Raw genomic sequence first — 24,740 nt, 5'->3', positions numbered from 1 at the left:
TTTCATTGTATGAATGGTATTTGGTACAACAGTCTTGGAATCCGTCCTGAAGCTCCCTATATATGTGTGTGTCTCTCTGTTTGCTGCTCTCCTCTTTATGAATGTGTGATGGCTCTTTCTGCTTTTCCTCTTCTGTGTCTTTCTTAACTTTGTCTTTTTCTGTCTTCTTACCTCTGTCCTCTGCTGTCACTTTAGGTCTGAGGTGGAGTTGTACGCAAACCTTCCACGGAGGTAGTTACAAACACCTACAAAGACACAAACTAACAGCACACATGCACAGAAAAGCACAGACACACATAGACAGAGAGTCTTACTGCTTGGCTGTCTCTACTTTCTAACTATTCTTTCTGTTTCCTCCTTTTTCATTTGTAGTTTTCACATTTCTTGTGCTTTATGTCTTTTTCTGCTCCAAGACTTTGCGTCAGTAATATTGTTTCCACTAAGCTGCAAAACTCGAAGCCTCTTTAAACGTCTAAGTGCCTGTTGATATGATACTTTTATGTTATTAATTCTGTTTTATTCTTGATCCAAACATTCCCTACCATGATGTATTTTTCATCTCTCCTCTCCCCCTCTCTTTCTGCCTCCCACTTCTCCTCCACCCACCAAACATCCTCCCCATACCCTCAGCTCCACCAAGAGGAAGTCGTTAGACGACAGTGAGCTGGAGAGCCCCACAGATGATGTTTTCTATCCTGGACGCTCACCTGCTGCCAGCTCCTCCCAGTCCAGTGCGTGGCCCAATGACATGGATGCAGGTACCCCCCCCCTCCCTCCCTCCCTCCCATCCCACCTCACACCTGTCACCTCACTAAGCAAGCATCACCAAACTTCCTCACACTCCTGCCTGATCCCCCCCTACCATCACCAAAGTCCAAACTGATGCCTCCATCTAACTTTTTCTCTTCTCCACACCCTACCTCAACCCCCTGCCTTCACTCCGGTGGTACAGACAACTCTGAACACCTGTCCAAACCTTCCACTCACCCACCAACCACCTTCGCTAAGGCCCTGTTCCCCAGTCTGACCTCTACACCTTAGGGAAATAGCAACACTTGAGACTGCGGCTCCTAAATACCAGAGAGAGAGTAATATGTTGATCATTTGTCAAGAACAACAAAAATGTTTGATTTGTCTAATATTAAAATGGGTGGCCAAGATTAACCAGGGCTCTGTTGGCCACACTGTCCAGCAATAAAAGCAAAAACCTTTCAAGTAGTTTATAAATGTAATACCCTGCCATATATTTAAGTATATAAACCATGTAGACTTGAAACAGAAATGCGTAAAACACATGCTTTTTTATTAGATTTGTCTCAGACCAGCACTTTTTACGACAAAGACACACAGGTATTTGCCAAAATAAAGGAGTCTTGGATAAATAATGAGAAGCCACGTTTAAATGTAGTCATGTCCTGGAAGAAAAACATTATTGACAATAAAACCGTTACACAGTCATTTATTTTACACTGATCAGAATAGTATTTTCCTTTATTGTTCAGCAAATTGATTTAAAAGCATTAACATGTTTTTATTTACAGGCTATGCCATTTTTTTTTTGGTCAACATTTTTTCAACACCATCACTACAACCCCATAAAATTGAATTTATCATGGATAAATGGTGCTAAATGTTATTCACCAAATAGCTCCAGACATCTGGAATATAAATGCCAAGATGCATCAAGGATTCAACAGCTTACAGCAGCCTGTATTAAGGCTTTATGTTGGTGTTTCCATTGTTTTGGCAGTAACCACTACCTCTGTGATTCCGCTTTGGACATTACCCTCTTTATTCTACCTCCTCAGTAATCCTACCTCATCCCTCCAACAACCCAATAACTCCAAGAAAAACCCCCCTCTCTTGTTCACTTCACTTGAGTCTACACTCCCAAACACTCCACCTTAAAACCATAATCACACATACAGTTTACTCGATGTTGTGTCAATTATCACTACCTCCATCATACACAAATGCTCACTCTTAACTCTCTCTCTCTTTCCCTCATTCTCTCTCTCTCCTTGTCTCTCTATATCTCACTCTTCCCCTATCTCATTGTTAACAATACCCTTCTCCACTTTCAGTGCAGCACCATTTGGCGAGTGTGCAGGAGAGGAAGATAAAACATGAAAACGATGGCGTGCAGTTTCCTTACCATGGTTAGAACAACATTGATTACACTCATATATATTTGCTATTTATCAGCCTTTATGTACAGTAGCTCAGTCATTCTCTGTGTATGTGTGTGTATACCGTATATATGTATATATATCATATCTATACATATATAGTATATACTGTATGTGTATGTTTGTATGTGAGTTGAATGAATGTCTGTGGTAAGGACAAGGATAAAAAAAAATGGGACTATACTTGTGTGTTAACCTCAGCAATGTTTAGCTGTTATCAGATTGATGTCCTTGCTGCTGATCAAACTTGCATTATTCCATTTCCTTTGAGGTAAAGTAGCAGGATTGTCTGGGATTATCCACTTTAGGCTTTACATTCTGTGTTAAACATGAGGCTACAAGTAGCTCACCTAAGAATCCTGGCTTTATCTCTCTGAAGTCATGTCAGTCCTCCCGGCGGCATTTTAACTGACAGATGTCACCAGGCTAACACTGACAACACCAGCAGGCGTGTTCATTCGCTGTGTGCATTCTGCCTCACACACACATACTTCAACATGCACAGTGACTCATACACAGACAGACTCCCACATACTCTCACACAGTGTTTGCACGCACACATACACACGCACACATGCACATATACTGTACATACACAGATGCCCCCCCCCCTCTCTCCCATACACACACACATACACGGTGACTCACACACTTACAGCCCCCCTCATACGCAGACGTTCACACATTGAAACACACATGCTTATCATGCTCCCCACCCCTGCAGGTGTTCAGGTGCCTGCCTTGCCTCCATCCCTCTGTTGCTCCATCCCTCCCTCGCTTCAAATCCCTCATTAAGACGCTTACCGTCTGTGGATCAGAGGTGTAAAACCCTTCCTCCTGCTCCCTAGCTCTCCCTTCAACCCTCCATCCCTGTCTCCCTTCTGTCTAATTGAAAACGTGTACAGCAGGAAGGACCCTGGGGAGGGAGAAAAGATGTCAGAGGAGAGAAGGAGGAGAGAGAGGCAGATAGCAGGCAAGTGGATGGGAAAAGTGGGAGGTGAGAGCGGAAAGAGAGGAGAGAAGAAGACTTTGGTGTACTCAAATGGTGCTAGCTAATGAGAGAGAAGGGTTACTAGGATGTGAACTAGAGGAGCCAAGAGTGCTGGTTAGGTTTTGCCCCCAGTCTACTCTCACTTGAGCCTCAGCGGCTGCTCTCCTGCTCCTGCTCCACTTAGCTGTAAATGTAATTAAGAGGCTGCTCATCAGAGCCACAACAGAGGCTGCTGCACGCCTTTGCGCACCAGAGCCTCACCTCCCATCTTTTTTCCACGTCTCTCTCTCTCTCTCTCTTTCTCTCTGTGTATGTGTACCACCCCCTTACTCTCCAAAGTGCAGCACACAGCCTTGTACACCTCCTAATGAGTTTGGCAAATAGAGGTACAGAATAGCATGCAAATCTGGACCCTTTACCCAATTAATTTACAAAATCCAAGTGAAAAATTACGAAGCCAAAAGCTATTGTAATTATTAGCTGTTTTTTTTTTAAATTTTGTGTGGGTTTAGAGATTGTTTTTTAACAGTAGCTAGTGCAAAATAGGTTTCACACTCCAGAAAAAGCACGGCACAGAGGAGAGATTGATAGGTACGGGAGAATGAGAAGGAAGTGAGTAGAGATTGTGTGGTTTTGGTACGGTGTGTATCCAATTTTCCAAAGGATCCCACCTGCCACAGGCAAAGCTCATCTGGGAATTCCTGTCCAGGTGGGGGGTATGTAAACAAGCGAGCACACACACACACACACACACACACTGACACACACAAACCGAGGGGCTGAATAAAAAATAACAGAGAACACACTCACACCCAGGTGCGCCTCACCGTCTGTCCACAGCACAATCCACTCCCCCCGACTCCCTCCATAACCAATAGAGCACACACATCCAGCATCACATACACACACACACACACGTATGAAGATGCATTCATACATATACATCACACAAACACGGTTACATTTCAGATATACACATGATAGATTTCTGCACACACATATATAACACAGCCCACACACACACACACACATGCACAGCTGAAGCATGGTCCCAGATGGTGTTTCCGTGTGTGTGTAGCCTTGGGATCCGTGAGGATGCTGGAGACATCTGCTCCACAGGGGCTAGAGGAGGGGTGGGGGAGGTTAGTGGAGGCAAACGAAACAACCACGATTTCATATTAGTTCCAAATGATTGGGAAATTTCCCTGAGACACCAGAGACTCGTGGTGGTGGTGGTGGGGGCCTTGCTTGGTGCTTTGAGTTAACTGTTACAGGCCCTTAGAGGGATACGGCTGGACTTACATATGTGGTTTAAATCACTGGAGACGAGAGAATTCCCTGATTTTCCTTCACTCATTTAAACCACTCACTATCTCCTATCTTTCCCAACTGTGTGTGTGTGTGAGTGTGAGTGTGTGTGTGAGTGTGTGTGTGTCCGTGTGTGCTTCACAGGCGCATCTGGTGGCAGGCCTGTTAGTGCAAAGAGACAGAAGGGTCATCATGGGAGCGCTTGATTGGTTGCCAGTGAAACACTAAAGCTTGCCAGGAGAGGAAACAGTGCAGTTGTGGCACATACACACAAAAACACGCACACACATGAACCAGATCAGACCATTGAACACTCTCTGAAGTGCTGAAATATTGTCTTTCACATCCCCTTGGTGATAGTGACAGTGCTTTAAGTTCCAATATATACAGATGTCAATCTTCATCTGATCTTCTCTGTGTTTTCTAGCTCTGATTTCCATACTTCAGCTTAATTTTATGCTTCCAAAATGAGAGCACATAAGACTACCTCTCTGAAACCATAACTGTTTAATCTATAAGGTTCTGGTTTTTACACTTTCTTCCAAATCTCAGTGTTTCCCAGGACTAACCTCCAGTGCCTATCATTGTTTAAGTCTCTGCAGACTGCTCTTATTTCCAGTTTGCTCCCACCAGTGTGACAGTGTCATAGCAATCACTGCTAACTATTGGTGTCAGAAGTGGGATCGGGGTTGTCTTCATGCTTGGAATCTGTCTGACAGTACAATACGCCCCCAGACTCCCGCTACAGTTGGGGGAAAAAAAAGAAATATATGTCTGCTAAAGACATAAATGGTTCACACATATTCACTCCCACCTGCTTCAGACTTAACTCTTTCACACAGGGAGTGAAGGTTTTACACGCCCCCACACTCCCATAGACTTTCACACGTCTCCAGCTGGAGAACTGAGGAGGAATCGTATTTAATGCCTTGTTTGATGCGGAGGGGCCACAGAAATAGACTACAAAACAAGAGTCTAAAAACAAGTTTAAAAAGAGAACATTATCACATCACTCACTTGTTAGGAAGATTAGAAGTAAACTTACTGAAGAAGAAATCTGTCTATTGTCTCATCAGTTAAATGTGACGGTATTGTGAGGGTCTTTTGTTTTTTGTGTTTGAACGTGTGCTTGTGCTTTCGAGTGTGTTCAGACATCCAGTGTGTACGAGTGAGTGTGTGCGCAAGAGATAATAACCATATTTAACATCTTATGACATTCCAATTTCATACATGTCGTCAGAGCAACGCATTGAAAAACAAGACACTGCTCCATTTTTCACAGGTTCTGCTTTGCTCTCTCGCTCCCTTGCTCCCTCGCTCCCTCGCATATTTTCATGTCTCCCACGTTCTTTTCTCGCCTCTCTCTTTCTCTCCCTCCCTCTGTCTCCTCTCTCTGTCCGTCTGCTTGTCTTTCGCACTCAGCAGCTGCCGTGTCCATACTGTACAGTGTGTGCTATTTCTGAATGAAGCCTTCTTCTCATGCAGCCAGCCTGTGAGCTTCGCTGAAGCCAGACCACAACTAGCTGACTGTGGCTGTATGGTGGCCATGCTCATACACAGAGAAAGCCTGGAGTTGGCACCTGAAAGAGAGAGAGAGAAACAGAGAGAAAGAGATGAGACAGAAAAACATACAGTGGCACAGTTGAGGTTATTATAGCTACAGATGTGCTTTGGCTCTAAAACAAAGAGCAGTTTTATATTGGCTTTAGTTATTTTCCCCCTTGTTCCTTTGAAGACATGCACTTATGCTATGAAATATTGCTCAGCCCAAAAACTATAAAGCTTGGAGTTTTATATACTGTAGGAATACTACATCTCTAAACGAGTTATTGCAGCCTAGGAGTAACAAAGCTCCATGATCAACAGCCAAGATTTCTTGGTTCTTTTCTATATCTTTATGCTTTCTGATTGCATCATTTACAGAGTCCTCTGATTGACTCATTGAAACTAATGGGAGTGATTGGCAAACAGCCAGAAGGACAGGGAGTAATGCACTGCCATCAACCGATAAGGAAATTAAACAATCTAATCAGAAAATCATGATTGTTCAAGTCCCCTTCAATAAAAATCAAATTATTTTTTTTTAGTGTAGTCAATTAAATAAGCAACAAATTTGTTGATTAAACCACCTCTCTCTTTCCTCCCTCTTCCCCCCCACTTTTTTTGTTGATCCCATTTTTTTTTTCGCCAGGACTGTCCTCGCCTGGTTCACTTAAGAAGCCGGGGAAGTTTGATTTCAACGCCCTGACTTCCCGACGAGGTCCCCCCGCATGGCGTTCACACACCACCCGCTGCCTGTGCTGGCAGGAGTGAGACCAGGTGAGAGCCCTGCCATGAACCCAACAACCCCCAACCCCCCTTTTATAATCTGAAAAAGAGAGAGAAGGAAAGGAAGTGTCAAACGTGATCTTTAGATTTCCATATTTATGCCCAAACTCCCCCCTGGAAACAAACAAAAGATATTCCACCACCGTGTGCCTACAAATGGGAAAATCAAACTTTCCTATCCTACAGTTGCAACTGTTGAGAAGCAAGATGCTTGCAGAGTTTCACCTGTTCAGTGTTACTGCTATCATCATGGCTTGGCCTAAATTTCTCTCTCTCTCTCTTTCAGCCTCTCTCCATCCATCCATTTTACCACCATCTTTGTGCCTGTATGTTTTTAATATTGTCATTGCATGGTACCATCGCTGCATCCATGCCTTTGTGACTGATTTGCCTCACATCTTACTGCTTCATGCATTTTAGTCTGTTTTAGTTCAGTTTAATTGCATTTTTGAACTGTGGTTGTATGTGTTTGGTTGGTTGTGTTTTCAGAAGTCAGTTATTGCATTTCAACGGACACATATTGCAGCTGTTTGTTCTCGTACAATGAACTTGACAGTGTAAGTTAACGTGCCAAGTGAGGCTGTTGACACAATTTCTAATTGAATTTGTGTGATAAAAAGCCTTTTTTTAATAGGAGCAAGACAAAAAAATGACATATGTGTATCAACATTAGGTCTCCATCAGTCTTTGATTTCATTTTCTCTTTTCTAAAAGATTTGTTCAGCAGGTTTTTCCTTGTTTTGTTTGAATTAGAGAACAGAGCAAATACAGGGTGTTAAAGGATAAGTGAAAGTGCACTTGACATTCTTTAACTAATCTCCAATGTTTCAATTGATACACTAAGAGCAAGATGTCCTCCTAAGAGTGTTTTGGTCCTATAGCATAACCGCCATGGTTTCTCCATCTCCAGTCAGAGAATTCCAGAGTCTCCTGGATCCAAGTTTTGCCAACAAGTCCCAGTAGGCTTGTCTCACTTTTCAAAGGAATAAAAATGTCCTCCTCTCGCTATCTCTCCCTCTCATTCCAATTGTCTCTCAAAGGATGGTTTGGTCCACAGCCAAACCAAGACCTACCATGTAAAGGTCATTTGGACTCATTGCCCTCCGTGTTGAAACGTATTGAATTTTACTTGCAGAGCTCCCCACAGTATATTAGAAAATATAGTCCAGACCGGATCTTGCACCATTAAGCGTGTTGTTTATCTGCACAGAGCAGTCCTATATCCCCTCCAGAATCCTAAACACCAGATTTAATTTTGCATTTGAATTGATTTCTAAAATTTGCCTCTCTTGTTTTGTATGTGAGTTGAAGAGGTGCGAGGGACCAGCTCAGGTTTCTTTGTTTCCCAGCTAACTTTTCACACTCTCCAAACTGTGTGTGCAGACTGGTGGCTGAGAGCTTTTCCTGTAATAGAGAGTCTGTAATGAGACAATATTTGGAGATTGTGTATGGGTGCATTTGTACATGTACACACACACACACACGCACACGCGCGCATGTGTAAATTTACACTCTTGTGGAGGACTCTCTGTGCTAAAATGGCTGCCGTCCAAATGGAATGTCCCTCGGAGGCCTTGGTTCTATAAAGAGACTGGAGGATGATGGGAGGGAGGGAAGGAGAGAGGGATGAAAAGAAAGATCGGGGAAGACAGACAGGAGGAGTACGCAGTTAGCAACCATGGCCTGCCTCGGATGAACTGTAGCTGTTAGCTCTTGTTGTATAGGTCTAGTGAGTGTGGGTGTTCAGGGGTAAGGACTGGATGGTTTATGTCCTGTTGTTGGCTCCGGACTGACGTGGAGAGCTGCCAGATTGACTGTTGTCTGATTATACTAGTCTGGAGAGTCCGCCATTGTGGCAGTGATTATACGCACACACACACACACACACACACACACACACACACACACCAGTATACGTACAAAGACACATAAAAGCTGCAGCAGACAGAGCAGACAAGTGAAACACGTACAGATCAAAATACAGAAACAGAAATACACAAAATTCACATGCTCGCAATTAAGCACAGAAAAAAATACAAACACACAGCAACCCAGACACAAAAAGAAACAGAAAAACAAAAGTTTGAATGACTGGCTCTAACACACTCTGTGAGTACAGTATACACAGGAGATAGTAGGTGACAGACATAATCACAGATGCTTGTTCGCCAGGCTCCCCTCACCTAGCAGCTTGCCTCTTTAGTTTGGTGTGCCAAATTGCCAAAGCCATAGAATCTCAGCAGACAAGACAGACAGTGGAGCCTATTTTGTGTGTGTGTGTGTGTGTGTGTGTGTGTGTGTGTGTGTGTGTGTGTGTGTGTGTGTGTGTGTGTGTGGTTGGCTGGCTGGCTGACTAATGTCTCCGGGAGGCGTTTTGTGGTCGGTTGGGAGTGGAGGGGAGATTCTCTCTCAAGCTTCAAACTACTGGCCAGAACCACACAGCAAGGATATTTTGCTGATTGATTACACATCACCGACAAGCAATGAAACAAAAATGGAAAAACCCAGCGTGTGTGTGTGTGTGTGTGGCTCTGTCATAAGTGGTTTGCGTATGTGTGTTTGGGAGACAGAAACGGAGAGCGAGCAGAATGCAGAAAATACTGTAACACACTCATGAATGTATGGGAGAGTGTGTATGTGTGTGTGTGTGTGTGTGTGTGTAGTCATGCCAGGCAGAGGTACAGAGAAATCTAGTTGGCTGATTTATAAAATGAATGGGACCAGATGTTGCCCAATAGCCAGGGATAATGCCAGTCATTTGTAAGCAGAAACAGCTTCAGTCAGTCCACCACAAGAGAATGTCACAGCTATTTTCTGTGTTAGGACAATAATAGGCCTAAGCAGAAACCTGGTCTCTGATGCCAGCTGTGTTGTTGCTTAGTTAAAGCATATGCATGTCTTATACTGTGTCATAGGTGTGCATGTTAATGTACTGAGTATCATAGTGTGTAGAGTTTTATTTATATGTATTATTTATACATATGTACTGTGTTTTAGTAGAAATACAATAGAACGACATGAGCCTCACTGTATTTTTCCAACTTTTGGTCTTTGTTCTTCTCCTCACATTCCTCTTCCTCCTCTTCTTTCCCATTCCTATTTCCTGTTCCCCTTTTCACGTTTCTCCTCAGGGAGTCCCCGTGCCTCAGCCTCAGCCCTGCATTTCCCCTCCTCCTCTATCATCCAGCAGTCCAGCCCGTATTTCACTCACCCCACCATACGCTACCATCACCACCAGGACCCGCTTAAGGAGTTTGTGCAGTTTGTGTGCACCGACGGCACAGGACAGCCAAGCGCACAGGTAAGTGATCTATGGGTTCAGGAAAGGGTGGCAGAGGGGATAAAGACATAAAACATAAAACATATTTTGATACTGATTCCAAGTTCGTTCATTTTTGTAGAATTTATTGAAAAAAGATGTAGAATGAAAGGCAGCAAGATTCCAATAATAAATCAGCATCATAATTATACACAGAACGACTGCTGCATCACTTCATCTTATTTATTGGAAAAACAGGTGCTACAAGGTCAAGGGGGCCTAAACCTGGGAATAGAGCAATCTTTATGAAGTTGAGCAACTTTACCAGGGAAGAGGAAAAAGTGTTTTAGAGCAAATAGATCAACAAGAGAAAGCAGCCAGATGTGCTGAAGCAGAAGAAAACATCAACTGGAGGGGGAAAACTTTGGGGAAAGGAGCCAAATGACATTTGACTCATATTAGGTCAACATATACAGTGATCCAGACATAGCCATAATATACACCTGGAGACACATCGAGGTATTTAGGTTATCACCAGAAACCACAACTGAGAGTAAAACGGTTGAAATAAATTCATTGTGCAGCAGAAAGAGGATAGAAAGATGAAGTTTGTGAGGGCAACTGGCAGTGGATTCAGGAAAACAGTTTGTAATTCCTCAGGAGATAGTAAACTCAAGTGGGAGGTTAAAGCAGACCTGGTGTTGTGGTCAGAGTCGCAGCAGATTACGTTCTCTGAGCTCACAGTGCCATGGGAGGATGCAGCAGCTGTAGCTCATGAAAGAAAAATGCTCAGGCTGAGTTAGCAGCTGAGTTGGGCCAGCACGGCTACGAACCTGGGAAGGAACAAGTGAGAATTCGCAGACAAATCAAGATTAGCGGTGTTTGGGGAGTTAGGTATCCATGGATGGAACCTGAAGCAAACATTGGAGGTCACAGGTGTATTCCAAGCCCTCGTTGAGCTGCTGCCATTTTAAGTGTTGCTCCTTTACTCTGAACAATGAGAGTAAATCATCTCACCCACTGGATTGTGATATTTAAACATTTTTCTGCCAAATGCATGGTGGTCAAGATTGAGTAATATTCAGCAAACCCCCCCCCCCCCCCGCCCCTTTGCTCTGAGAGTGCCGAGGTGAATTGAAGGACAGTTATTGAAACACACTGTGTGTCAGATGAAGCGTGGAAGCTAGTGAGCGGTTGTGGACAGGCTTACGGAGTAACGGCGTCATGTAATTAGGATACAAAAAAACTGTATTCCATTAAAGTTACAGGAAAGAAAGACGTATTCAGATTAGTAGGATTACAATTTCTAAAATCGACATAAGCAGAGCAGGAACGAGGGCAAAATAACTCACTGATCCACACTGGTGTGAGTAGAGGATGATACCACGTGGCGCACAGTGGGCGCACGTTCACACACTTCATACACAGTGAACTTATGTTGGGAGAGTAGGCAGGGACGGTGGTTTCACACTGTGACAGTCCCAAAGACTCGTACAAGTCTGTTAAAAGAGAGCTTGAGTATATGACCTCTACTGAGATGACTGTGACAGCGTGTCACTGGTCACCGAGCAGACGCATCACACAGATAGAAGCGAATAAAACAACATGGGGAAGCCCATGATGTCGCTGCACATCCAGTATATCTGCCACTGCCTTTCCTCTGAGAGGAGCTGTGGAGGAGGACAAAGCTGTCATCGAGTGGGCGCGAATACCTGGCGGGGGGTCTTCCCCTGCTGTATGATAGCTTTACACAGCCAGCGGGCCAAGCGCTGGTTCGTCAGAGGCTTTCCCTCAGAAAGCTCTCTGTAATGCACATCATGTGTTGTGCACTGTAGGTCTGTAGGCTGCTGCCTGAAGTTGCTTCACGAAAAGCAATTTTTTTTAAAAAACACACACTGAGCAGAGGAAACATTTTCTTTTCTAAGGTTACATTGTTCTTTTTTACAGAATCCACTAAAGTAAAAGTCATCCTGTTGATATTTCTTTTCTCTTGTGCATATTTGGTGTTGAGGTGATCCAAAAGTAAAAGAAAGTAATCAAGTTACTTTAATATTTATATATGATACTTGGATTAGGTTACTGACGGGTAATTAGTAATTGCATCAGAATACATTTTTAAAGTAACTCTCCCAACCCTGGTTGTCGATGAGGAGGAAACTAAGTGCAGAAGCTACTTGGAGCACAGTTGAGCCTTTTTAGTGATTCTGTGGGGTTAAATAGTGACACATCGGTGAAGGGTGCCCTTCTGATAACCATAATAACACACCCACACTCACTCACTCTGAAAGCTAGTTTCAAACATCACAACAAAAACACAGCATACAGCTGACTGTCAAGTGTTTGCAAAACGTCTTCTGGCCTTACATGGATATTTCAGAACTATTGTGACATACATTCACTCAGATCCAGAGCTGGTAGGACTGTAAACCTCTACTGTAAACTTATCCTTCTGAGCAACTTTAAAACCACTTGTCAAATCCTTTTTCATGTCTTGTTATCCTTTGTTCTCATTACTTCCCACACTTAAGACACACTATACAGTAATGCGTGAAAATGCACACACATCATGCACATACACTCGCATGCACTGCTTGATGAAATTCTCACATTGCACTATAATAATTTCCCTAGTGGACGACTCCATTTTTCTTTTCCCCTTGTGTGTGACAATGTTCATCACTTTTCCTTTTCTTAGTTACCCGATTATTTCTGGCCAGACTGTCTGATATTTTTGTTTAGTTTTATTTTGAGTTTGGTGACCTCTCTTGTCCCTGTATGTGTGTATGTGTGTGTGTGTGTGTGTGTGTTTTAGTTTGTCCTAGTGTACTTGGCCCTGCTTCTGTGCATGTCTGTCCATATATGGGTGTGTCTTACCCTTGGATGCGACTCAGTGTACAGTATGTGTGAGTGACTTTATGTTGTGTGTGTGTGTGTGTGTGTGTGTGTGTGTGTGTGTGTGTGTGTGTGTGTGTGTGTGTGTGTGTGTGTGTGTGTGTGTGTGTGTGTGTGTGTGTGCGTGCCTGGCTCCCTGTGTACTGTATGATCTCGGGGTGTGTCCTGCTCACCCTGTCTGTATGGTCCGTCTGCAGCCTAATGGAGGTGGCCAGAGCAAAATGCCGGGCTCCTTCCTGCTGCCCCCGCCACCCCCGGTGGCGCGCCCTGTGCCCCTCCCCATGCCCGACTCTAAAAGCATCAGCACGCCCACTGACGGCGGACTCAGCTCACCCGCATCTCCGTGTAAGTCACCCCCCACTCCCACTCCCCTCCACAAACCCCCAGTATTGCCCCAGTCTCCCCACAGACTTATCATATAGGCCAAACCGATTTCAGGCTCCCGTAGTTTGATTAGATCTTAGCTCATTTGTCCTCTTTTCCAAGAAATACTGCTTCGGTTGTGTTAGGTTAGGACAGATGTAGCCGTCATAGAAGTCTCAGGATTTATGTGCTATTCAGAAACAAAAGGGGCTTTCTGTGTAATCTTGTATAAACACTGAATAAGCACTGGATTTGGGACTTCTACAATGGCTACTGCTGTAGTTTTTCATAGTTTGGCCATTAGCTGACCATACGCTTCCAGTAAGGTTGCAGTCTGCTCAGGCAAACACTCAGCAGCCCCAGAGCTTGACTCTTATGGACTGTACTGTAATGTACTGTACCGCACTAGAAAGATCCAATTCTATCGAGGCAGAAGCCACGCCTTTGCCAAACCAGAGACCCTCTTTCCAGCTCTTCTGTATCTCTTGCTCTTACTTGCTCTGAAGTTCAGTCTCCTTTTCTCTCCTCATGTCTTTGCAAACCTCCTCAGCCTCTTCCCCCCCCCCCCCCCCCCCCACACTTTCTCTTTGCTCCAAAACTTTTTATTCTCTCTTTTTTCTCTCACTCTCTGGTGTTGGATTTCCTGCTAGCACCACAAGAGGCAGTGTAGTTTCTCTCCCTTCTTTTTGATGTGTTTTGTAGTTTGGGGGGGAGCAGAGCAGAGCAGGGCCCTGTGCACGTTGCCTCTGTAGCCGCAAGCCTTTGATCAACGCAGACTTTGCATGTCTGTCTGTGACAGCGGCAATACAATCTACCCCCTTCTCTCATTTTTTTTTTTTTTTTTTTTTGCTTTCTTCTTTTCTTTATTTGATATATTCTCATATCCTCCTTTCTTTGTTTCTTTTTTTCCTTTATTTCTCTCTTTTTTCTTTTTAAGGGAACAAAATTAGGGCAGTTGGCGTGGACTCCAAAAAAACATCATGCCCCACTTTACCCACCCAATCCCCTCGTCACTTTCACACAAATCTCACAACAATTAAAAATTGAGAACAACAAAAAACATGGAAATCACAGTGTAACAAGAACTACCCAGTCTCTCTAAACATGAATGATAAAATCTAATCAAACCTGTCTAATTAGCGCTGTACTGGGGGAGCGGGAGAGAGGAGTGTTATCAGGGAGCTGGTGAGGCTTTGGTTGGTTCCACCCAGACAGGTGCAGTGCGAGAGTCGGGCCACGGGAGAGGCACACCAAGAAGGGGGCACTGGACGGAGCAACCGGGGCACCTTCTCCTCCTTTTGTTTTGACTTTTTCTCCTCTTCCTGTCCTATCAACCTTTCCTCCCCTCCCCCCTTCCAACTCTCTCAGATTAACGTGTCACTTTATTATTTATTTATATGAGTATTTATATAAATAAATATCGTACTTTTCGTACTTTTTTTTTTCTCATTCCGGTGGCTGTTATCACTGTTTTGTTTTTTTTTCTACTCCCTCTAATTTTGTCTCTGATTCTCAAGTAATTACAGTCATAAAAAAAACACACATATGGCACACTCACTCTCACTCATGCATCAGTTTCCAGCCCTGTCACTGTCACCCCCACACATCCCCATCCCCTCAACCTCACTCAAGTCATGCACAGCAAAAGTTCTACTCAGCCGCCATGTTGGAGTCCAGTGAGCACAACTGCCCTAAATTTGATCCTGTGGCATCACTGAATGGTGTCACTTTGTAGGCAAGATGCTCCTCTTAACCTACTAAACGTGAACGGAGCTTTGGTTACCACTGGTGATGAATACACTTCCTCCACCGGTCACCCTGTTATTATGTCTACAGTGAGTCCTCAGTGGTTTTTTATGATTAGGGTGGCTTATTACTGAGGCCAGGGGCTGCTGAGGAGCGTCAGTGACTAACAGCGCAGCCATATTTGGGGGAAATAGCTTCCTCATGTTAGCACTATTAATTGCAGACTGTACATCCCCTTGTTAACCACAGATTACATGGATAAGTGAATGAAAATAACGATTAACCTGCCCACAACATGAACAAATCATCCATGTGACTAATAGGGCATCAGTATCCCTGACCCTTACTGTCTTCAAAATAATTCATTTGACAGTGATATGTAGTCCTGTAGTGAGTTAATCTTACAGTAAAATATACAGATAATGATGATGAGAGCATCAAACTCTACTATGAGCTCGGTGTGTATGTGTGTGTGTAAAAGCATGTACACACTTGTCTCTCTCTGTTTATAGCATACTCCACGCCAGGCTCCACAGCTCCCAACCGGTTTGTCGGCATCGGAACACGGGACAACTTTCTGAATATCCCCCAGCAGACTCAGGTACCCCGCCAGCCTCCCTCATTTAATTAACATCCACCCATCCACGTCTCCCTCCTCCTCCTCTGTTTTTATGTCTTCTTTTTACTTTACCCTCATCGCTGCAAGCGTGACTCTGCACAGTGCTGCACATAAATGTTATTTGAAAGTGCAGCTCTACTGTAGGCATCTTCGGGTTTAAAGGGACAAGCATGTCATTCAGAGCGAAGGCCGTGATACAGAGGCAATACTCAGACGACGGCTCTGCATCCGCAGCGTTGTACAATCAGCGGTTCAGCCGTTGATCAACGCTATGAATATTTTGCTTCTCCGAAAGTTGAGATGACATCTGTTGTCATCCTATAACCAGTGCCTGCATCATTTTTGATAAATCAGGACCTTAATATTTTGACAAAATACTCCCAAATTAGGCTCAACTTTTTAGCTGTTTCTGGAGCTTTCGACCGTATCACACAGTCATCATCAGCAGATGGCGTTTGCTCCGTTTTCATGGATGATCTGAAGTGGATCTCATGACAGTAGCTGTTTTGAGAAGGAGACGTTATTAGCTCGGATGTCAACGAATCCATCTCCATGAAAACTGAGAAGACGTCATCTGATGAGGAAGACTTTGTGATATGGTTGAAAGCTGTGGAAAAAGCTAGTAAGTGGACCTTTCAGTTGTTGAGAACCTTTATGCTATGTTTGAATGCATTTTAAAGCTTTTCATCTTCTCAAAATGTTTAGTTCAAATGTAGTTGTTGTTGTTTGAACTGACATGTACTTGTCCAACACAAAGCCGTCTGAACTCCTTGCAGGAGAATATTATAATCATAATGGAGCAGGGCTGCACATATTTGTACAGACTTAATCATTTGTTTGCAAACTTGCCCACCTACTCTGATTCAAAGTGTTGCCCATGTATCAAGGCCGTAAGTTTCAGTATTGGTTTACACTTTCTGTACCACAGTAGTTTCCCCACAGTGAATGTAAGCAGTGCCAGTGAGTTTCAGCTCCAGCAGTGTTGATTTATCTCTGCTCGGCCCAACAGTGTGTATTAGTGCAGCGTGTGAGGCCAGTAGTGCACTACATTGTGGTTTCAGCTTTGGCTGCGTTCTGCCACTGGGCTGCAGTGTCTTGGGCCTCCTCCATCACCAACACAACTTTTCTCATTAGGGGCTAACCGCACCTGCCTGCAGCCAACTCGGCTCTCCTGTCCTCCCCACACATGGAAACAATCTGCATTCCTCTTCGGCACAGCTCTGCTCTGCTGCTCCGCCCCCCCTCCCCCCCCCTCTCCTCATGCATCAGCAGCCCACCCTCTCTCTCCTTCTCGCCCTCTCTCCTCCTGCTGCTCCCTCTAGTATTTTCAAGCTCCCCACCTGCACCACTCTCCCACAGATGTAGCCCTGGCACTGAAGGGACATCCAAACACCGTCCAAATGTGTGCGAGCGTGTATTGCACACGCACACATACACTTCAACCCTGTGCCAAAACTCTTGCCCCTCATTTTCCCTCCTAACAACAGGGTTTTTACAACAGCTTACATCTGTTCAGAGCGCTTATTATCTCCTGCTATTGCGCTTATTATCTCCTGCTATTGCTTATCAAACATTATTGAAAAATGTCCACTTTGAGCATTTCTGTCGGATTTACAGCACACACAGCGAGAACCTGGGCACTGGTATCAACTGCTCCCAGTTAGCTGAGCCTAGTAGGTCAGTAACAGCCCCAGCCAGAGTGAGTAACAGAGGTCTCTGCCTATCCTGCTGTTCTCTGGCATATGGAGAGGTTCAGACGATGGCCCTGCCAGCCCGCCTTGCCGCCTGCTAGCCAACTAGCCAAGACAGAGGGAGAGAGTCTTCCCACTGCTGTCAGGGCAAGACGCAGGGAAAAGCTGGTCTGAGGAGCTCTCTGGTGGTGAGACCTCAGCTATGCAGGAAGAGAGACGGAGATAGGGGAGTGAGTATGAAAAAAGAAAGAGGGACCGAGAGAAAGGGAGGGAAAAAAGAGAGAGGGAGTTAGTTGAAGCTCGCTGCACTCCACAGTCACGTCCCGGCTGTCTGGTTGCCCGCAGCAACCAGACATGATGTCATAGGCAGTTGAACTTGGACGAAGGGGGGTTAGAGAGAGGGGGGGGCACTTTCCACTGCCAAGGATTACATTGGGAGAGCCAGAGTAAGAGAGTGAGAGAGAGAGAGAGAGAGAGAGAGAGAGAGAGGAGAAAAGAGAAGGGGGTTAAGGGAAGTCGGAGCCAGGAGGAGGAGTTATCTACAAGCACCAAAGAATCATGGGTAGGAAGGAGGGAGGTGGTGGAGGATAGCAGGGATGGGGGTGGGGGGGGAGGGGGGGGGGGGGTAAAACTTTCTCTGGGTTTGCCCGAATGGGGGACAACAGAGAGTTTGCTGTTAAAGGTGGGGTAATTCGCTGCACTCCCCGGGCCGAGGCCTATGGAATGTCAGCAGCAGCCAGAACGGCTCAGCCTGTGCCAAAGCCTCCTCTCTGCCCTCTTATCAAAGTGAGAAACCGGATCCGTGGAGTAGCTGCCCTCAATAGCTTTACAGTGTAGCTTGAGACCACTCGGGCTCACAGAGAAGAGACATATTAGGAGGATCGCCTTACATGTAAACTAGTAGCGCATGACAGAGCAGTTACAGGCCTGCTCATTGGAAAGCCATTCACGAGGACACAAAAAACTACTGCACTGATGCTATTTGTAGCTCTAAAATAACACAAGTGTTTTTAATGAGCAAAGAGCTCGAGTCAGCCCTCTTTAAAACAGCAAGTGGTGAAGATGAGGTGGTAACTTTTTCGGCACTGTGTGGGACAGCTGAGCTCAGCAAGTACTGACAGTGAGGGAGAAAAGGAGTCATAGATGGCCACCTAGTGGTTGCAGAATTAACTATACAAGTGGCTCCCAACGTTTTTTGCCTGTGATCTCGTAAAACAAAGCAGTGTCTATTTGCAACCTCTCATTAATGCCAGGCACGCTGTATGCCTTCTGGTTGACCACCAAGTCATTTTTGTCTTAATTATATTTTTAGAGACCTGAAGAGGTTTAATAGTCCAATAATTCACCAGAAAAAAAAGGCAAAATAATCATCTTTTTGTGTATCAAAAATGTGATTCCTGTTTATCTTGTGACTCCTTGTTGGGGAGTTTAAACCAACTGTACTGTGCAAGATGCTGTTCTGTGTTCATACTCTGTTATGTCCTCCCACCTCTACTTCCTTTATCACGTGTGTTTCTCTTGATGCTGATGTCGTTTAAAGACTAATTTTTTTTTTTTCTTTTCTCCTCCACAGTCCTGGTTCCTCTGACAAGGCCTCTATGAATCAACAGCTAAAATTGTGTCATGAAAATTGGAAATTTGAAAAACAAACACATCACCGTTGATTAAGAACAGACTGCTGACACTAAAAGGTTTCTCTCTCGCCAACACTATTCAAAGTACTACTACAGAACCCGAAAAGAGCCCGCCCCGCCCCGATTCAACACAATCTGAACAGGAATGTTCATCGCCCTATTGCAGGAGGCTTCAATGAGATTGAGTGGACAGACTCAGAATGCAAGGAGGAGAAAGATGAGGAACTGTCTCACACACACACACACCATGAAATGTCAGAAAGGAAACACAATATGGCAACCTGACAAATGACCAATTATACATTTGTTGTTTTTTTTTTATTATAATTATTTTTTCATTTTGTTGTCTCCACCATGAAACTCCATGCATTGGCTGGGAGATCCAAACAAAAAAACAAAAAAAAAAAGTAGTAGTAAATGGTGAAATCAGATGTGCAAGTTGAAAAGATTGCCACCCAAATTGCACGCCTCCATATCTGTGTATTTCTCAAAGCACCTTTCCTCCAGGTGCCACCCGCCTCCCACCACACCACCACCACCACCCCCCCTCCTCCCTCCACCTGGAGCTCAGTGCTGCCCAGGGTCCAGACCAGAACCACAGCCACATGCCTGTGTGTCGCCACACTCTGCCGCTTCATTCGCTCAGCCCTGAGCCTCTTTCATTTCTGATTGGCCAATCATGGTGACACCATCCGATGGTGTGACATATATGCACTAAGTGGCTGGTCTTTGTTTACCTGTCGAAGTATCAGGGCGCCCTGCTGTGGGAGAAGTGATAGCCATGAGGCGAGTGCGAGCGAGTGAACACACGACAGACAGTCATAACACTAACTCTACATGTGCTCTTTCGTCCCCTCACCTATGCACTATTAATTTTTAATAAGGGATGAACAGTATTGCACATCGATGGTCAGATGAGCGATTAGAGAAGTGAGTCGAGGCTGGCTGCCACTACAGAGATGCGGCTGTGCTAACAATCAAGTCTAAACCCTGACACACACAGCACACACACACACACACACGCACGCACACACACACACACACACACACACACACACATGCATGCATGCTTGCATACAGTACATACAGACCATCCTCTCCAGAATAGTCTGTCACACAACCACTCATAATATCATTTTGTTATTATTCATAGACATGGGATTTAATTTACAGTAATGCACACACAGCATTAGCTTCATATTATTAGCTTTCATTTTGTTTGTAGGTGTTTTCTTGTGATTTCTCTTTTTTTTTTTTCCTTTTTTTTTTTTTTTTTGCCAGATTTGGTTTTGGTTTTGTCTCACTTGGATTGTTTTAACCTTCTCTTGCATGTCATAACATTTTTTTTCTTTAGTTTGCAGTAATACGTTTAGTATCATACTCGGATTTCAGCGAAACAGTAACAGCAGTTTCTCAAATCTCTCATGTATGGACAGCACAGTTAACAACAGCTCATCACACACATCCCTTGCATTGCTTCACCTTGTATCCCTTAGTCCAGTCACAGGAAAACCCAGAGGAATACACACACAAACACACAAACACACACACACACACACACACACACTTATAAATAGCACACTAACACCACCAACAACCTGACATAAAATAATAAAGGGAAGCCTTTATATTTGGTTCTCCAAACTGCCTTTGTTAATGGTTTTTCATTCACTTAAGATTTGTCTTTTTAATTTGAGATATTTTTTCTATGTAAATGTTCACATTAAAATTGCTATTTGGTATTATTTTCATCATGACACAATCCAACAAAAGCCGACCTCACAAAATAACTGGACTGCCTAGCTGTTGGTTCTATTTTGCAGGGATAGTAAACAGGGCTGAGACCCCGTTCTCAGCCTCTCTAGTAACATTAGCTCTATGTACTAAAACCATATATCAAGACTATAACAATATATCAAAGTGCCTCTGTATTCCCTTCATGCAATTAGTAATAAACTTGACTTCAGGTTCTCTTCCCACATATAAGCTAAAGCTACAGGGAATGGTAGCATTGGTACATGTGGAAACCATTGGCCTAGGACAGATCTTTATAGAGGACTGCAAACCTTTTTTTTTTTTTGTAAAGACAGAGAGAGAGAGATCTTATACATATATATTTATGATATATGCTCCTTTTTAACTTTTACTACATGAGCTGGTTGGCAGTCTAGTTATTTTCTGAACTCTCACCCCCCCCCACCCCCCCCACCCCCCCACCCACAACCTGTTTCAGTAACATCACCTTACTGTTACCAGTACGAATCAAACGACACACGTCATCGCCATCTGCAGCGCAGCATTCTAATACCTAGATGAACATGTCAAAAATCGACAGTAGGTTTGAAGAAAAAAAGTGTTTGTTTTTTGATGGAAAGTATTATTATTGAAAAATATGTGTCGATTGAGCCACGTGCAATGCATTGGGTAGATCATTGTGTTTGTCTGTTAGAGATTTTTAAGAAAGCTAAGAGAAAAGAGAAAAAAAAATGTATTTGTTTCAAGTCCATAAGCTCCGGGACTCTAAACTAGAGGGCCATGAAAAATCCTAGTCTTTGTAAGTCGGGGGTATTTGTTTTTATTTCCTTTGTCTCTTTTTTAATGTTTTATGTGTAATCATTTGTTTATAAAATGTGGGAGGGCTGAAGGAAAAAAAAAATTCTACACAACTTCAAAAAAAAAAAATCTCTATTATCAGATGAAACCTGGTGCTTTAACACTATAAAGTACATTCAGAACTATTATAAATGAATGGTAAATGAACAAAAGTAACAGACCATTTAGGAAACAGCATTATTCCTCTCTATTTGTATTCTTCTTCTATTTGTATTGAGTGGGGGGAGAGGTTCCTATTCCTTAAGGTTGTGACACAAAAGGCATTTTGGTTCAACCTTTAGAAAAAAAAAAAACAAACCTATACTGTCAAGCCTAAGAAACGCTGTTCAGATGACTTTACCCATGCACTGCCTGAAACTCACCAGCAAAAAGAAACCCAGAGAAGAACCCCCCCAACTCAGTTCCTTTTTATCACATACACATTGGCATAAACACATGATAAGTTCCTCCCTGTACGCCGGGAGATGCTTCACATCCAGAAATCAGTTATTCCCATCATCATCCTGATATGTTTCTGAATGGATTGCTGGATGGAGCTCAGCAGGTTGTGTTGAGACAGTTGAAGTAGGAAGAGTATTAAAAGTCGACCCTCTGTCTCCTGCACACAAACAACAGTAAAGGGGCTAAAAGTAGCTTAGAATTAGGCCCAAATACGAGGTCTGAACCATTTATGAAACAGGCAGCAAGGTGAGCCTCTCCCCTGTTCCACCCCCCTCCTCTGTAAATGACTCTTATAGTGCTTGTGCTGTAGTGTATAGTTTCCCAGCAGTTAAAGGTTGTCCCTTAAAAGTGCCTTTTGTTCACAGACTCCATTTTGTAATCCAGATCGCCCCCTTTTTTTTTCGAAATGGCCGGAGGTAGCAGGTCGCCCCTGAGTGCCGCGAGGAGGCAAAATGTTGTTGCCACTCAGCGCTCAGAGAAAACTTCTTCCTCTGCCTTCGAAATGAATCCCCTCCATTGTACCTCCCCTATATCCTCTCTTCCTTTTCAAAGCCGTATATATATATACAGTATATATATACATATATATATGTGTATATATATAGTACAAAAGGAAACTGGTGTGAATTAGTTCTTTACTTTTTATTGATAAATGATGACAAAAAAAAAAAATTTTTTTTGAAAAGGCAAAAAAACTTGTTCTCGTTCAGCTCTTGCTTTTTTCTTGCCCTCTTGTCTCCACTGTCTGTTTTCTCTTAGACACTGGAGTAGTCTGTAACTGTGTGTCTGTCACTCTCTGTCTCTCCCTCTCTCTCTCTCTCTATCTCTCTATCTATCTCTCTCTCTCTCTCTCTCTCCCTCTCTCCCTCCCGCCCTCTCCGCTGTTGGGAGGGTGAAAAAAAATATTGCCGAAAAACTTTTGTCTGAGCAGAATGCAGTTAGCTCACATGTTATTCTTGTCTGTATGCTTCACATTGTATTACCATACCCATCTTCTTCAGCTTCTCCATTCAACAGCTAATGTAAGTGAACAAATTACGCTGACGGGCTTTTGGGGGTGTCCTTGGGTGGGTTAGGAAAGGATGACAGGGGTTCAAGGGGTTCGGGTTGAAGATGTAAACGGAGATGATTTTTTGGGATCTCAAGAGATGAATGAACTGCTTTGGGATGTTGGAAAGGGGCTGCTTTGATTAGGATAAGAGTTTGCTCTTTTGTTTTAGCTATTTATTTTTGGCTTTGTTTTATTTCTCCCCCTTTTTTTTTTTTTGTTTCCTTATCATTTGGATTTCTTTTAATATTTGCTATCAGGGTATGCTGTCGTTGAGGCTCTCTTTGAGGATGCCTTGGACTGTAAATGAAAGCTACAAGCACCTTATAACCGGACTTGTCCTGCATGAGGCTGAAAAGGGGGGGTTGCATTTCCAGGACATATCCTACATTCATTCAAATCAATCTTTAAAATCAACTTTAAACTGAAGTATTATTGTTAACGGTGGGCTTCACACAGTGAAACCCTCAGCAGTATTAGCCACTTGCAACACACCAACCGGATAGATAAAAGGCCAGCATGAACCTGATCCCTCAGATTTCGAGGATTCAGGGAAGTCCCTCCATTTTTCTCCTCTGACCACCTCATGCTGGACTGCTCCGTGTCTTTGTTCTGTTGTTTATTTTGTTCTTTATCTTCTTAAGCGTGTATGGTTATTGGTGTAATAGGCAGCACCCTAGGCCCCCTGACTCCCAGCTCTTCTATGCCTCTGTCTACGCCCTCAGTGCAGCACCACTTCTTTGTGAGAACACCCCCAGAGCTCTAGGTGAAATGCATGTGTTAATTACAGTTTCTTTTCCATAAGAAGAAAAACACAGTTTGAGAAGAGCAGCACCTGATTGAATAAAAAGGATGTTCTTGACTGTACCATCCTGCTGTGCCATGTCCTTCTTTCTATAAACTGGTGTCTCGGTATGATGTCCTACAATGATAATCATGATAGAATTGGTTTCATATGTCATTAAGAAAATGTCAATATAATGTGCAGTACAACAGTGAACTGTTAAAGAATTTTGATAGACTCTTAAGTTTTTCAGAGACATTATTTTTAGCTTTTGGAACAATGACACTGTACAGTCAGGAGATTTACACGTTATTTGTTCTTCAGTGCTCCAACACATTCAATTTGAAGTAAAGTAATGGACACTACATTAAAGTGCCAAGTCTCAGCTTTAATTTGAATAAGCTTACATTATTATTATTATTATTATTATTATTATTATTATTATTATTATTATTATCATTATTGGGAGATATAGCCCTTTTAACACATAATTAATTGGACACTTGGCTGCTAAATATTTTTTGGGCAGCATTGGGTCATTTCAACATTACTTCATGCACTAAAGAGCTCACACGTGGCTCTGAGTTGATTGAGAGTTTCCACTTATATTGAGGTTTGGTTGAGGAGTGAAGAGGTAACCATGCTAAAGTCAGGCTGAAGGAAAAAAGCAACCATCCATCAGGGATATCAAAGTTAGTTTGTTTGCCAAGATCAACAGTTGGATACATTCTTAAAAAAGCAGGTGCACATGTGGGAGACAAGGAAAAGTCCCTTATGACTGCACAGCAAGTCCAGAATGATCTCCAGCATGTTTCCCTGTCAGTGATCAAGAAA

General features: G+C 43.5%; 1 protein-coding gene across 1 annotated transcript in view; it reads left to right on the top strand.

Moving 5' to 3' along the window:
• nfixa (nuclear factor I/Xa) overlaps positions 1-23,989 on the top strand; it is a 111,028-nt gene extending 87,039 nt beyond the window's left edge. Inside the window, 9 exon segments of the mRNA XM_067579574.1 lie at positions 196-231; positions 631-758; positions 2,085-2,159; positions 6,680-6,739; positions 6,742-6,807; positions 9,948-10,117; positions 13,165-13,312; positions 15,589-15,677; positions 18,960-23,989. Coding sequence (XP_067435675.1) covers positions 196-231; positions 631-758; positions 2,085-2,159; positions 6,680-6,739; positions 6,742-6,807; positions 9,948-10,117; positions 13,165-13,312; positions 15,589-15,677; positions 18,960-18,974 — 787 coding nt within the window. The 3' untranslated portion in view covers positions 18,975-23,989.
• The last annotated feature ends 751 nt before the right edge of the window (positions 23,990-24,740 follow it).

Source organism: Thunnus thynnus, chromosome 3, assembly GCF_963924715.1.
Source record: "Thunnus thynnus chromosome 3, fThuThy2.1, whole genome shotgun sequence".
In the NCBI taxonomy this organism is placed as follows: Eukaryota; Metazoa; Chordata; class Actinopteri; order Scombriformes; family Scombridae; genus Thunnus; species Thunnus thynnus.
This window is presented reverse-complemented; position numbering and strand designations above follow the sequence as displayed.